Raw genomic sequence first — 15,982 nt, 5'->3', positions numbered from 1 at the left:
AAGAAAGAAAGAAAGAAATTGCAACAGGAACTAGACTGTAGTAATTCTCAATTTATGGGACACGAGTCCTTTAGGGGCCACATATCCGATATCCTGCATAACAAATATTTACATTATGATTCATAACAGTAGTAAACTTACAGTTATGAAGTAACAACAAAATAATTTTATGCCTGGAGTCACCACTACATGAAGAACTTATCAAAGGATTGCAGAATTAGGAAGGGTGAGGAACCACTGCATAGAGCTCATAAGCAGTGGGGTAAAAGCTAGCCTCACGTGTCAACCCCAGATGTTCTTTAAAAGATTTACCCAAATCTTAAAGCTGTTGGCTGCTGATGGCATCAAAAGTCTTTGTCACACTTTAGGAAGTGGAACTGATGGATCACACTGTAGAGTGAATCTGCCTCACTCTGTGTAACACTCTGTTGGTCACTCAGATGAAATCACTACAATCTGAATGGGCACAAGCGTTTGCCTATCCCAATGGTTCATGAAACAGCCCCTCTTTTTCCATAAGTAGAAACAAATAACTAAATCATCAACATTAAGTGCCTGTTAGAAGCTGTTCACTTATTTTAAGAAATCAACAAGGCTCTTCTCAAAAGTAAGTGATTAAAGGAGAGGGCTGGAGAAGCGAGTCAGGGCTGAAGGGTACTTGCTGCTGTTTCAGAGGACCGCTTCTAATTCCTAGCACTCACACGGTTAGGCACAACTGTCTATGGCTCCAGTTCCAGGGGATCCAATACACTCTTCTGGTCTCTGAGGGTACTGCATGCACAAACATTCCAGCAAAGAACCAGTGCACACAACATTCAGACAGACAAAATAAATTACATTTCCTGGAAATTCTTATTTGACTTAGCATGCTAAATGCTTGAATTGGGTAAGACACTGCATAGCTGACTTTGGAATAAACATCACAATGACACCATTCCAAAGAAGTGACTTTGGATGCTCTGAGCCAGGAAGCACTATTTCCTTCTTGAAATCTCGTTCCTTCTGAGTGCATCCAGGTAAAGGTTGATTTGTGTTCAAAGATGTTTTCAGAGGCTGTTTGAGCAAAGAAAGATGGAATCTCTCTCCTCAACTGCTCTAGCCCACTCTCTGTGTTCTGCCTTCTCCTACTCTATTTTCAAAAGGCTTAATCTCAACTATAATAGAATTTTCAAAAAGTTTGAAAAATATCCATCAATATTATGCAGCAGCAGCCTTGACAATTCAGTGCTACTACGTGAGTCCTCATGCAGGTCCCACAGGGACATACAAGTTGTTCGCTTAAAACAAAACATTCTCTCGTTAACCTGTGTTGTCAAGCTCTTTGGATGAAGCAGATGCTAACAAGAATGAATTTTAGGTTTATCTTCACCTTTAAGAAACTATAACCTGAGAATGATGGGAAGGTAGCCTCACTTTAAGACCCCCACAGTAGACAGATGGTTCATAGCTAAGCTCAGCCTTTTCTGCCCTTTCTAGAGAAGAGAATGTGCCCTGTTAGAGCTAGGCCTGACTATCACTTTGAGATGCCAGGATAATTAATCCTATGCCAGCAGCTCATATGAAGTATCGCACCTTCACAATGCTCTTGAAGTATAGATAGGAAGAGCTTCATTTTATTCTAGAAACAGAAGTTCTGAACAGTTTGAGACTATCGCAAGGTCTGCTCCTTAGTGGATCTCAGCTAAGGTCTGTATGGGAATTCTCAGAGTTTTGGAGAAAGTAGTGATATCAATGAATAAAATGAACAAAAATTCTAGAGTTAAACTGAATGAGCAAAAGGATTTTTAAGAACAAACACAATTAAGAAACTTATGCATGCAAGTTTTAACCATACTTTCTGGATATTGCCCCAACTCATAATCTAGTACCCAAACTACAGAGAACTGAGCTGTAAGAAATGCTTAATTTCTTTATGTAACTGTATAATGCCAGGCAATACATGGAATGAAATTTGATTTTTAAAATCTTCAAGTCTTTTTAATTAAAAAGGCAATTAAAATTAAGATTCTTAAAGTAGTCTATTAATTGTCATTCATTTCTCTATAACCTGCTTTGAGAAATAGTCATTTCACTTAAACACACAAAAGGGCTCCTGTCTCCTCAAGAAAGTAATCCCATAACCAGACTCATTCCAACTGTTGCCTTTTAATTTGAAGTCATAGTTGTACTTCTAGATTAGCCTGTTATCATACCAGATTATCAGTTAGTAGGGGATGTATTTGCCAAGCAGAATGAAAGTAGTTAATAAACACAAATAAACATCTTAAATCAATCACTCCGTTGCTCTTGATGTGGTGGCAGATTTGAAGATTCATAAATTAGACAAAACACACGCAGTGATGAGGAAGGAGGTGCAGGGAAGCCTTCGGACACTCTGTGGAGTTAAGAACCTCAAGACCCAAGAACACATTGGAAGATAAGGAAAAGGCAACATGCTTACCGAGAAATGACTGGTAAATAGAATAAGTTTAAAAAATCTAGACAGTCTCTTTATCTGTCCTATTATGGGCCATTGGCAATGAACAGATGAGGAATAACAAAAAATGCTCAGCTAGTTAAGAGAAATCATATTTAGAGGATTGAGCTTTCTAGTGTACTTGCTTGTATATAAAGTCAGGTCCTATCACCCCAGTTAACTGGGCTATTTGATACTTCACTGTATTAAGATATCCTCATTTTTGGAGGTGGTCTTAATGGTATGTAACTCAGAGGGTGGTGAGAACAAATACCTTGATGCTTTGTTAGAAGTTAGAACAGTACCTGGCATATAACAAGCACCAAGACATTACTCAATATGTATATGATATACTTGACTTCGTTTTCTACCGTTTGTTTAGGGCTAGTTTATAGTCTTTATACTGGGGAGAAATCAGAAAGTAAATTTACTATTCCATTAAAGTTACCACTTTACTAAAAATCAAGAGTTAAATTAATTTCTGCTGTAAAGAGAATTAAAATTTAATGTACTTTATGGAAAAGAAAAAAAGTTTTACATTAAAAGTAAGATGACTTGGGCAAAAGTTTCATTACTGTTAAGGCAAATGGCTTGTTGTTCTGCATTTTAGCCACCACAAAGATGTCTGATGTCTGAATAGCATACCACACACATATATTAAAACCCAAGTCTTTTTAAAAACTGTCCATAAGAAGTCTGTCAGGAGAGTTCTGTTTTTTCCTATAGTATAACTCTTCAAAAGGTGCAGAAAGGCTGTACACTTCACTTAGGACAAATTCCAAGGGAAAAGAGACCACCAAAGTGGGAAAACCAAATAACCAAATATGCTGTTTTCATGTTCACCAGCATGACCAATTAGCCACTTTGCTGACAGAGATTAATTTATTATTCATCTTATTCCAGCATATGTTATTACTTGGTCAGTGGACATGAAAAATGACTGATACAGCATATTACAGTATTGAAAATGGTAACTGTGGACTTGAAGGAAACGGAGCTTAGAATATTAAGGAAAATGCCTCTTTCTGTACTTTGGAAACATAATCCAAAAAAATGATGACATTTCAATGACTATGCAGGCATAAATGTTCAGATATGACAAGATTTTCAGAAATTGATATGAAATATAAAAAGTAGATTATAAAATAATGCCTTACAAACCAAATAGAAAAATCAGTTTCTCTATACATTTTCTAGACAAAAATCCCTGAACCTGTCTAGATTAGTAGTGCTGAGAATTATTTCTCTACATCAAATTGTAACACATTTGACCACTGAAAAATATAACTACACAAAAGATTGTGTGAATACACAGACATGAAAAAAAGCCTTCTTCATAGTAGCAGGACATATCTTGTAAATTTTCAAAGTAGAATCCATCAGGATAAGAACAGTTCTTTAAAACATGAGTCTGCAGGCTCAGACAATGCTACTGGACTAGTATGAGAACACCATGGCGCCCATGTTTCTCCTGACTGCACTTTTTAGATTACATCACAGCCACTCGTAGTAATGTGACTAAACTCTGCAGCCATTCATACTGCAGATAATTTAAATCTTAACATAAAGTAGGTATTTCAGAATTTGAACCTGTCTGTCTAAGGAAGAATCTAAATTACCTCTTCTGTTTATTTACTCTGTATTCTGCTGTTGTCTAGAAAAATGGGGGCTGATGACCAGATGGTAACTCAGAGTCAAGACAGGCTGGACCACATAAATCATTACATGCTGTAATGTTAGTTCAATATACGCAGATAATTAAAGCAGCCTTGCACAAATACTGTCCAAATTACTAAATACTGCTGCATTGTATCTAACACACATTACAAAGCACTGTCTAATTATTTGCCTGAGGCTTTTTTTAATTCTTAGAAATTATCAAATGCTTTTCTTTATAATAAAAGTTACATATTTTTAAAAAGTCAATTACCAAGTTCTTATGGTACATAGAAAATCTATAACCTTGCTTTAGAAAAAATAAAACATCAGTTCATATCATGCAAGGCATTTAAACTGGAGCTCCCATAAACAAAAGGAGTTTCTATAAGATTTACAGGAGCCTTGTAAAATATACATGTGTATGTAAACACATAACTTGAAAAGATATTATATCAACACCTTTCTACACTGCCTTGGTTCCCATTCACAAACCTAACTGCCATTATGTCCAGTAATCACCACAATGGAGTTTGTGTAACTGTCTTGATTTGATGGCTGGAAAAGACTCTGTCTGAGACTCACCATCATTTGCTCATAAAGCCTTTTACTGCAGCTGTTATTCAGCTTTAATACCCTGAGGACATTACTTTAAGGTGAGTTTTAAATGTCATTCTTTATCAACCCATGGACACTTTGCTATTTACTTTTTGACTAACAATTAGCTAGACTTTCTGGAATTAGGTATAAATTTATTTTCACTGGAAATTCTTGACAGTGAAAACCTTCGAAAATGATAAATGAGCAAAAAAAACTCCTTGATCTATATTATACATACAGTGCATCAAACACCATGTAGTACCACACAAATATATACAAATATATACTTTCTGGTGTACCAATAAAAAATCATATATATATATATGTGTGTGTGTCTATATGTATATGTATATATGTGTATGAAAACCATATATTTGTGGAAATTGTTAGTAGCAGTATGAGTTAGCTATACTTCTTTGGCTAATGTTGAACAGCAACAGCATTTTGGTAACTGAATTGGAGTGTGATGACAACCGGACTTAACTCAGGTCAACAGTCAAATGCAGAGCAGGGTTCAAAGCTAGTTCTCATCACACTGTCATAGTAAAAGATAAAGTATGTGCTTATTAATTAGGAGTTCCTGACAAAAATCACCATCTTTCTGATCTTGGTTTTTTTTTTTTTTTTTTGTCAACAAATAATGGCCATACACGCTGCCAAGCCTGAGCAGATGATGAAATGAGATACTTTATGTAAAGGTGCCATAGGGATATGGACTTGCAAAGGTAGCTGATTTCACTTCATTCTGTCAAAATTTGAAGGATGCAGTGTTTTGATTAATGCTGAAAAACCTAGCATTTTGGACTGTTTTAGAAGTTTCATTATGAAGAGGTATTTTGCAACCTGTCTAGACAAGAATGGGCCAAGATAAAGATTAGGTGGAAAGGAAAGGCATTTATTTCTGAAAAAAAACTTTCCTTGAGGTCTTAGCGGAAGGGAGAGCATTAGGCAGCTGAACCCCGAGCCTGAGCCCCATGGCAGGACTTCTAGGCACCTAGGTGAATAACCACTTGAGCAAATATTGGGACAATCAGATTATTTAAGAAACTTAAGTTCAATATGCATTTACAACACACTGTGATCATGTTTATTGTCAACTTCTGACAGCCAATAAGTCTCAAGGCACACTAGGGAGGGGTTCTTAAGATCAGGCTAGCCTACTACATGAGTCTGATCATACTTAGGTTCATTGAGATGGTAGGATGCATCTTATTAGTGAGCAAAACCATCAAGGCTTGGGTCCTGATCTACCTATAAGAAGAAAGCTGGCTGAACTCAAGCATTCACTATTCTCGAGTATGGATGTAACTGATTTGACTGCTCAGGATTCCTGCAGCCAAGAAGATCCTGGTGAGGATGGATTATATCCTCCAACTGTGAGCCCTGTCCCTTAAACTGCAATTGTCGTGGTGTTTCATGATAGCAATGGAAAAAAATAGGACAAGCATGCCTAGAATCAGTAAAGCCCTGGAAAAGACAACCAGAGCATGGAGAAATAAAGAGATTCTTACACTCAATGGAATCTGAGAATGAAACCACCATGGAGCTCTTTTCACTGACTAAACAATATACAACATGCTGAATGTTATTAAGGTGGTTAATGTATTAAATATGTGCATAAAAGAGAAGTATAAGGTATAGCATATTTGAGGCTCTGATGGTTCACTAACAGGATAGGTAACAACAGAGAAGAGTGGCTCAATGGTTTTTCTATACCAGAAAGGAATCTATTCTATCCCAAGGGATAAGCTTAATCTCATTTAACACCTACACTTAAACCTTTGATAGTCAAGTTAGCAGATGGAAGAGTAAATGAATGAGATCAGTCCCAGCCATGACCTCCCAAGGGCTTCAAGGAAACATATTTTAAAAAGGAAGAGTATACATTGGAAGACATGGATTCCACTTCCTATTTTCCTACTGGTTTGATGTGATCCTGTGGGTATGACTGATTCAACTTACTTAGACTTCTGTTGCCACAGTGATAAATGAGAATGACTCTCTCATCAAACTTGAGAGCCAAAAGAGACTGATATTCGAAATCAATTCAGTGAGTCACTCTGTTAATAACTGGTGGGCTCAGGGCTAGAACTCAGTTGATTCAATAGATACATAACTACTGCTTACAGTCTCTTAGCTGCTAAATATTAGGAAACTACTATAGTTTGTGTATCATCAAATCCATGATCTCATTGATTGTTCCAAGTACAGTAATAAATCGCATTTTCATTTTATGTGTTCACAAAACAGTCTTGGAAAAGAGAAATAGCTTTACAAATTTCACAACTCCGATAAGTGGCGATGGCCAAATTTTCGCATGGATATGTTTCTGAGAATTATCACCACCAGACCAAGCTGCCTCAATTATTTACACATCAGTGTAAATTTAAATCAGTGAACCTTCCATCTTAAATGCATTTATGAAGCAAGTCCAATGTCTATTTGAAACACGAAATTGTGGTTTTGCTACAAGAAATGAATGCATCACTTTGAAATAAGGTGATTGTGCAAGGAGCTCTTTCTAGGGCATTAATATTTAAGGTAATAAAAGATACTTGTGACAAAATTCAGTTGTTTTATATTGTTACCAAACAATTTTATGATGGAGTATAGATGACAACTGTTACATATTAAAAAAAAAAAAGAAAAAAAAAACCTTCAAGCCAGGCGGTGGTGGTGCACGCCTTTAATCCCAGCACTCGGGAGGCAGAGGCAGGCAGATCTCTGTGAGTTCGAGGCCAGCCTGGTCTACAAGAGCTAGTTCCAGGACAGGAACCAAAAAAAAGCTATGGAGAAACCCTGTCTCGAAAATCAAAAAAAAAAAAAAACAACTTTGTAGGGTTTTGTTTTTTATCATTATGTTTAGAGATACTTGTTTTTAAAGAGGAATTGTGTTTGTCTAAAGATTAACATTTCCTAGTAGCATGCACTTTTAGAGCTAAGGTATAAATGCTGATTGAACTAAAAGTGCACTGGTTCCTCCTAGGTGGCACTTCCCCCATGTAAGCATATATGATGATGCTGGTCCTATAAAGCGATGACCATTTTATTTACCAAGTCAACAGTAGAAGTGTGGAGCTGCAATGTCTGTTCCAAACATTCAGAGTCAAAAAGTCTCCTGTCCTCTATAGTAACTAATGACCAGAGCCGTTAAAGTTTTCATTAAGATAAGATATATTGTGAAAGGTTTTGCTCATCAATTCTCTTGGATAGGATCCAAAAGAACTAGGAAAGTTGCTATCAACCAGCATGCAGCAGAAAGTTCCTCAGCAGAGTTAATGAACATACCAGTGAAACACCAGATGACTGTGTCTTATATGTAGCACATTGTACTGATGATATATGCTGGACACAAATATCGTGACTGTATTACTTGGAACAAATTCAGCTTCAAGAGAGACCAGCCATTAAGTCACATGAAGGACCCTCTCTGTTTGAGTTTAAAAACCTCTGAGATCATGGAATTGCCCTGGGCTGTGGAGCCACAGAGCTTTGATTCTAATTTCTCTTTGACTCTGATCAAAGATCTGGCTTAATTGTTTGGCCCATCTATGATAATTCTCAGTAGCCACACAAGAAAAATATTCAAGCTCCCTGCAAAAACCCACCACTACTCTTAGAACTTTGGCATGCATCTTGAAAGTGCTTTGGAAGAATATGTTATAAATTTCTGTTACAAATATTACCCTTATATAGTATCATTGAGTTCCTTCAAATACAAGGCACGCTTTAAAATTTGTTAACATTTTCCCTTCGGGAAACCCTCTTGCCCTTTAATGGCATAACCTCATCACCGTATTATAATTCCCAGAGTTCATATTTGTTGGAGGAGACTTTGGTTGCTAAGATCTGTGATGGCTTTTCTCCTTTCTGTATCTGCTGAAAATATTGAGAGGCTTTCAGCTAATTTTCTAAAGTATGCAGAGCATGGGTGCTGAGGAAGGCTGGGAGCTGAAATGGGAACCTGAGCATAGCACTGACATCATCCCATGCTCTGCACATATGGCATAGCACAAAAGCAGTACTGGCTGAGCACGGGTCTATTCTGGACTCCAGTTGGCTTTAATTATAAGCAAGCTTGCTTCTTATCATTTACAGTTACACAGTTCTCCGTTGATTTAACTGGGAAAAAAAATAATTTTCTACAGAAGTTGTTTCACCGTTTATGTTTTTAAATTCATGCAAAATAGGAGGGGGTACTGAAATGGTCTCCAGATCTGCTTCTCATGTATATGCACTTAAGAAAATCCTCACCACAGATTCTGCAATTGGGTCAGCTTGCACAAAGACGTGTGGGGTAGCCATGAGTTCCCTCTGTACCCTGCAAGCCTTGTAAGTGACACCTCATAATAGTGCAAATGAAGCATAGCATGATGAGAAAATGAAGAAGAATGAACCTGGATCCTCAGCCCAGCAGTTTCTAACACATAAGATAATAATTTTATTCTTTAAAATATACCACAATTGCTTTTTCCTTTTATACATGTAAGCCTATATGTGAACTCCATATTATGAAATAAAAGGTCTTAGGACTCTCAGAAATTGCATTACACTCAAACAGGCTCATTTACTTGTTTGTCTACACATGCACATTTGCAAGAGTCACAGATTTTAAACCCTTTTTTTTTAGCTGTCTTGATTTTCTGGTAGGAATGATCACACTGGCGTTTACCTTTGTACTTTGCTTTCTCAGTCTCATTTATTGGGCTCAGCACTTCTTCCCTGATGAGTCCTTTGTCCTAACAATTAGCTCAGTATCCAGAGAGCTTATTGACCCAACAAATCCAACATCACCCCTTTCTTATTAGGTTTCTTTCAAGCAACCACCCTACCTGCCCTGTTTCCAGCCCCTCTGCACTTCCTTCCTCACCCTGGTTTCTGAGTCTACCAACCTAGGAGGCTGATTTTTTATCCTAATGTTCTTAATTTGTTCCCTATCAAATTAATTCCCTCTTTTCTAGAGAAGGGAGGGGCGAAGTGTGAAAACTTCACACCTGGAGTTTCTTAGGCGCTTACATTGTGATTGGTTTGGTGGGGATGGGGGGAGGTTTACAAACTAAAGTGATCCTGTAAACAGCAGCTCTGAAGCAGAGAAAGTTCTCTGACCCCAAAGAACAATGCCCACAGTGGCCCCCACACTATCTTCCCCACTCCATCGGTATTTCTTCTTCTCAGTGATAGATGAGCTTGAGTTCTCATTCACACATAGACAGATACTCTATTCTGGAGGGAAATCAATGTTAGCAACAACCAGCAGACATCGTCTGCCTGGGGTAGAGGCTGCAATGGGAAAGGGGGGTCCGGCTGCCACAGGGGCCCCTTGCTGTCCTCCATCTCCTGCTCAGGTACTATGTCCATTCAGAGGCCACATCACCCAGTCACTCTGCAGAGGCAGACTCACAGGGAACTTAAGATGCATAGGAGATTATTAGCTCATAGCGCCCCACTGCTACAATTAGGCACCCCACACCCTCGCATACCCCCCATCTGGCGTACCACTCCCACCCACCCACGCTCTGTCTGGCCCTCCTGTGCCCTGGCTCGCCTTCCTCCCACAGGACTTGTACAGTTCTGCACAAAGGCAGAGCAGTGGTTGAGGTCTGCACCAGGTAAAGGGAGCCCGTGGAACAAGCACCTGAGACTCATGACTGTTTTCTCTCCCAGGCAACGGCCCTCAGATCCTACAGGAAGCCCTAGTTCAGGTTTTACTAGGTGTCTCTAAAGGAATTCCTGGGAGAACCAGGGAAGTGTGGTAAACAATCAATTTTGTGAAGTCAGAGTAAAGTGTGTCACTATTCCACTGCCCGTGAGGGGTTGTCAGGAGGACCCGGGCTCAGTTCATTAGATCAGGCTTTAGCTTTTCATGCCTAACCACAGTGGTCCCAAGGTAGGAAGTCTACCCCTGGGGAAGAGGCAAACCAGTAGTCCTAGCAGCTGCCTCTTGGAGGGAAAATGATGGCAGCTGGCAGAGGATCCAAGGCTGAGCAGAGTCTTAAAGGTGAGCGGACTCTACAAGAAAGATGGAGAGGAGTCACTAAGAAACTGATCACAACTTCCAGCCTGCTGAGGATTTTACCCTCAGAAAAGACAAAGACTGGTAAGGGTTTAGAAAGACTCGCATGCCCTGGAAAGGAAAAAAGAAAAACCTGACTGCTTTTGTTATTTTTGGCAACTCAGACAATGATGTAGCTTTCATCTAAAGATGAGAGGGACTTGGTTCATGCTCTTGGTTCCACTGAAGAAATAACCCTGCTAACCAAACTGGATTTTGGGAAACAGGTTCCTTCTGTTCTAATTTCTCTTCCTCCAGGCAGAGCTCCTGGCTTAGCCCAGTCAGTCTGAACTCTATGGAAACCGTCAATGGAAAGAAGTGAACAGAGCAGAAAGCTGGACGTGTGTTCAGGAACCTGCAGACAAGATCCTCAGGGAGACAGGGTCGGTATAGTCTAAGCTCGCTCCTGTTTCACCTAGAGAATAATCTAGCAAAATCACCAAGAAACTGAAATCCCTGCGTGTGTGAAGCAGGCAAAGGACGGTTCCCAGGAGGAACCATGTGTCCAATGGGGACTGGCCGGGATCAGAGAGTTTGTTACACTGCTGCCTTCTCCAGTAAGACACACACAAGTAGGGCAAGAGGACTGGCCTCCTGTTGAGTGGGTCCCTAGTCCCGGGACCTCTTTCCTGTCACTGCAGTCTGAGAGCGCTTTGAAGGGATGCACAGATTTGAAAGCTCCCTTCCCGGGTCGGGAAAGATGGGCTGGAGGTGGGGCAGCACCGCACAGACAAAAGGTTCTGCAGAGCCCTCCTCTCTCCGCTTAGGTCCCTCTATGGAGCGCGGCGCCCCATCTGGCCACTGAGTGACCTTCTAGCGAGTGACGCCCCCTTCGAGAGGGGCCAGGCACCCTGCCCAGGCTGGTTCTTTATTAGATGCCCACATCTCCCAGCACCTCGGTAAGGCACGCCCCTCCCACCCCTCACCACAAACACCCGCGATGCCTTCCTTCACCCATCCCCTTCTATTGTCTTCAAAGAGATAAGTGACTCCCAACAAGCACACCTAAATACACCTCCCTTTTCTCCTACTCCGATTTCTTAGAGCCTTAAGGGGCGAAAAGCGAGCAAGTGTTGGGTTGAATGGGAGGGGGGCACCAAGAGATAACCCGCAAGAACTTGGCATCGCAGACCCACCGTGTCCGCCTCGCAAGGATGCTGGTGACCTGTAGATTGCAATAGGCACTGAATGATGCTTGCTGCTGCCATGGAAATGGTGGATGTGGTGCGCTCCCAAACTGGACGCCCCCCAGGCCACTCCTAGGAGGCCGCTGAGGGTGAGCGGGACTATCCAGAGGAGGGCCAGGCGCCCCCCTGCGCCGCCGCCACTGCCGCCCCCGGGCGATCCCAGCTCGACTCCGCACCGGAGCATCCTCTGGTACATGGCGGGGCGCCCGCCAAGGGGCAGCCTCCGCGGGAGGCAAAGTTTGGGGCGCAAGAAGAGGAGAGGAAGCCGGGGATCCGTCGGATCGCGGCGGGCTACGGGGCCGGCCGCCTCACCGCGCCATGGCACCCATCCTCTCCCTCCTTTGGACAGTCTTCTCGGGGTCCTGGAGTCTGCTGTTCCCTGCACCCAAAACAATCCGAAACATAGCCGAGGCGGATGCAGCTGGCGAGGGACTTGTCCGGAAAGGCAGCCCCGGTGAATAGCAAGCGCAGAGAGGGTGGCTGCTCCCAGGTTTGCAATGCTCCAGGTTCTCCAGATATACTCCCCAAGAGTTTCGGGCGAGAGTGTGTGCCGGTGGGTGGGGAGCCGGGAAATTGTTTAAAGCTCCTCCCGGAGGGTCCTCACTTCTACATGACAGCCATCCACCGGGAATCCACTAGGTAAATCCATTTAGCATTGTGCGTGGGGAATGGGGAGGCCACTTCGCCGGTCCAGCCTCCTTTCAGGAGAGAAGCAGACCCCATGGACGAAAGGCACCCCTTCTCTCCATTCAGCCCCGGCCCGCTCTCCGGCTCGCGCCAGCCTCCCCCGGGCAGCGCGCAGAGCAGCGGCGCGCATCGCCTGCTCCAGAGGCAATCTCCGAGTCCGCCGCCTCCTGACACTTACGCCGGGCGAAGGGTTCAGAGGGAAGAGGGCACCCTTGTAAAGACAGCGGGGATCGAACTGGGGAAGGCGAGCAGAGAAAAAACAGGAGCAAATGAAGGGGCGGAAGAAGAAAAAAAAATATTTTTAAAAAACAAAAAAGAAAAAAATTAAAAAGAAAAAATAAATAAAAGAACTGAAAAACACACACGCTGGTGAAGCTAGGGGCTCTATGCAAATCTGCAGTCTCCAAACAGCAAATCACCGAGGCTCGGATGCAATGCAGAGGAAGAGCCTATGTAACGAGGGAGGCTGGTCTAGCTTCCCGCAAAAATCGCCGGCCTCTCCCTGGCATTCTCCACACATCACAGGGCCACGTGGACTGCGATGCGGGAAACACCTAAAAAGCAACGCTCTCCCTCAACCAGGTGATCCCTCTGTCTGAATCACCCAGGCAAGAGGCACCATCGCCTACCCCTCTGCGTAAAAGTAACCAGTGTCTTTAGCGCTCCTAAAAGAGAAGGAATCGGGCTCTTTTTATTGGACCAAACTTATTCTTCCAGGTGTTCAAATCCAAACTGCTAAAAAAGGTTTGACTCCATCCACTCGGCGTCAGTTCCGATGATCTGCTTACTGCATGTATTATTTATAACAAAGAACCCTCCTTCACACTACAATAGCGTGTGCCTTATAGGAGCCAGTGGAAGTCAGGGAGACTGAAAGTCCAGGAGGACAACAGGGTGAGCAGCTGGGGAAGAGGTGGAAAAGAGAAACACGGAGTATGAGAAGATGCAGAGACAAGAGACACAGAAGTAGTGGGAGTTAACTGTCTCTCAGTCGATAAATTGGGATATACCATAACAATAACGCTGAGATATCTATCCGCCCAGCTGTGATCTCTCCTCTTCTAATGGCAGGTTCTCACCCTAGTTCATAAGGAAAATCGCATTAGGGCCAAAAATCCCAAGACCTAGTATTCTTCGAGGGGGAAAAAAGATATTTATATGAAATTGGGCATCTTTCCTGAAAGCTTTGTATCCCCACATGAAAACCAGTAAAAACAGAAAGAAAAAGAAAAGAAACAAAGATAGAAATCTTCCTCTCAGACTATGAGACAGTCCATGAGACAAGGAGGACCCCCTTCAGATTAAGAATAGGGATTATTACTGAAATATCACCAAGTGTTTCAACAGATGATAAGGGCAACAGTGTGCCCCTGACTTGACAGTCTTACTGTTATTCTGTTGAAAGACAAATGGAAGGAACTCTGAACACACAAGCTCTTCACTTTATGTATACTATGTAGCAACAAATATGAGTCCCTGTGTTTTTATTAAATTATTATTATTAATTATTACTCTATTGAGACAAGATAGCATATACTTTTGTCTAGGCTTGAATTCCATATCCTCCTGCTCTGTCTTCACAAGCACTGTTCTGAGTTCATAAACCTTGGAACGCTATTCTGAGAAGATTTGCTTCAAATCAGTTGCTCACCCATGTGACCATTTGAATTTGCACATTGTATGCTAGCTCTTGCAAACAGATAAAGACGAGACCATGAGAGTCAATACATAAACAATGGCCAGGGGTTCTGAATCAAACAAGTGGCAGTCCATCGTCACCTTTTTTCGCTCAAAGCGTATTTCATTTTACTGAAAATCTAATTCTTCCATAATTTATTGCTCTATGTAAATATATTGTCTCTCAACTTTCCATACTGGCTCAAATACTAACAGAACAAGCCCTGAGTCTCCTACTATCTGCTGCTTCTACCCTTGTCCCCCAGGGCGATTTCCTCTTTGTTTACTTGTGTTTTCATAAGCAAGCATCATCTTTATATTTATTGTAAAGTACTGCTCCGAGAGAATTAATAAAATCACCCCCAGAGTATGTTTTTAAGACTGTAGGCCCAGGGGTGGAGGAGATATATGTGGGAGAAGAAGCATTTGCTGTTAAAGCCTGACGCCTAGAGTTTGGATCACCAGAACCCACTATAAGACACATGAAACGGTTTATTCGTCTGTGGTCCCCTTACGCCCCTATAGAGACGGGAGGTGGTGACAGGGAAAATTTCAGAGGCAGCAATGTCAGTGACAGAGCACTCTTGTCTCGCTCAAACACAGTCCTCTGACCTTCACACATGAGAACAGTAGATCCACATCCACCACGCTCATAAATGAGCATGCACGCGTGGGGAGTGCTGATTACAGGCCCAGATCCTGGATTTGACGTATCAGTGTCTTCGAGGAAAGAGAATACTTAATTAGGTAACCAAAAACCTGTGGTGGCTTCTTGGCAACGCTGTTCATGGGTTATGCCATCTTGATTTCTTGCCTTCTCACCAGAGTACATGACTTCATTCATAAAATAGCTATCAATCCCAGGAGGTGCAAAAGATACAATGTGTCTTTTAATGTTAGAGTGCTTTTAAAAACGCATTGAATTCTCTGTTCATGCGAGAGTCAGGGTGCATCTTTTCCAAGGCAGGTATAAGCAGTGTGGGTTGATTAATGTATCCAGTACCTCACATTTTTTCTATCCATAGGAAATGAGTGTATTTTCTCCAGTACCCCATAGATGGTGTAATTTGTCCTTTCCTTTCCAACTAGGTCTTTGGAAGGGACAGAAAGTAAGTCTTCCTTTGTACTCCCTCTAGTGCCCAGCATATGTGAAACACAGGGTAATCTCAAATACACCAAGTTCTCATTATTTTCTATAGTTAGAGTCCATAATCATAACCATGGATATGGACACCATGAACACTGAAGCAGCAAATGGTGAGTCACTTTTTCTAGAGAGAAATACCAGGTTAGATTCTTCTCAATGCTAGTGATATCCTTTTGAATTACTAGTTAACAAAGACCCTTATATTCTATTTAAAGATATTACTTAATATACATTGTTCACTAACAAAAAACTCTTGACCTGAATGAAGCTTATGTAACACATGCATTTTTATCTGTCAAGGACATTCGAGGCTGTATGCATTTTAGTGTTAGGATTAGGAACTGTTTTCAAATATGAAAATCACTCAAGAAAAGCATAAAGTGTAAGCAAAGCACTTGAGAAGCAAGAGAATCATGTTGTTTGAGCATAGTATGAGCTACACAGATGCATTATCTCCAAAAAATAAATCAAATCAATCAAAACAAAACAAAAACCCATGAGAGGTATAAGAATTTCGTCAC

The 15,982-nt window shown here is 41.5% G+C and overlaps 1 protein-coding gene across 1 annotated transcript in view; it reads right to left on the bottom strand.

Annotated features, from left to right (window-relative positions):
• The window catches only part of LOC113457605 (neurexin-1-beta-like), a 104,952-nt gene extending 91,708 nt beyond the window's left edge, over positions 1-13,244 (bottom strand). Inside the window, exon 1 of the mRNA XM_026785865.1 lies at positions 11,900-13,244. Within this exon, the coding sequence (XP_026641666.1) occupies positions 11,900-12,146 (247 nt within the window). The 5' untranslated portion in view covers positions 12,147-13,244. The remainder of the gene's footprint in view (positions 1-11,899) is intronic.
• Positions 13,245-15,982: the final 2,738 nt, after the last annotated feature.

Source organism: Microtus ochrogaster, linkage group LG3, assembly GCF_000317375.1.
Source record: "Microtus ochrogaster isolate Prairie Vole_2 linkage group LG3, MicOch1.0, whole genome shotgun sequence".
Taxonomy (NCBI): domain Eukaryota; kingdom Metazoa; phylum Chordata; class Mammalia; order Rodentia; family Cricetidae; genus Microtus; species Microtus ochrogaster.
The sequence above is the reverse complement of the archived record's forward strand: the minus strand, read 5'-3'. Positions and strand labels throughout refer to the sequence as shown.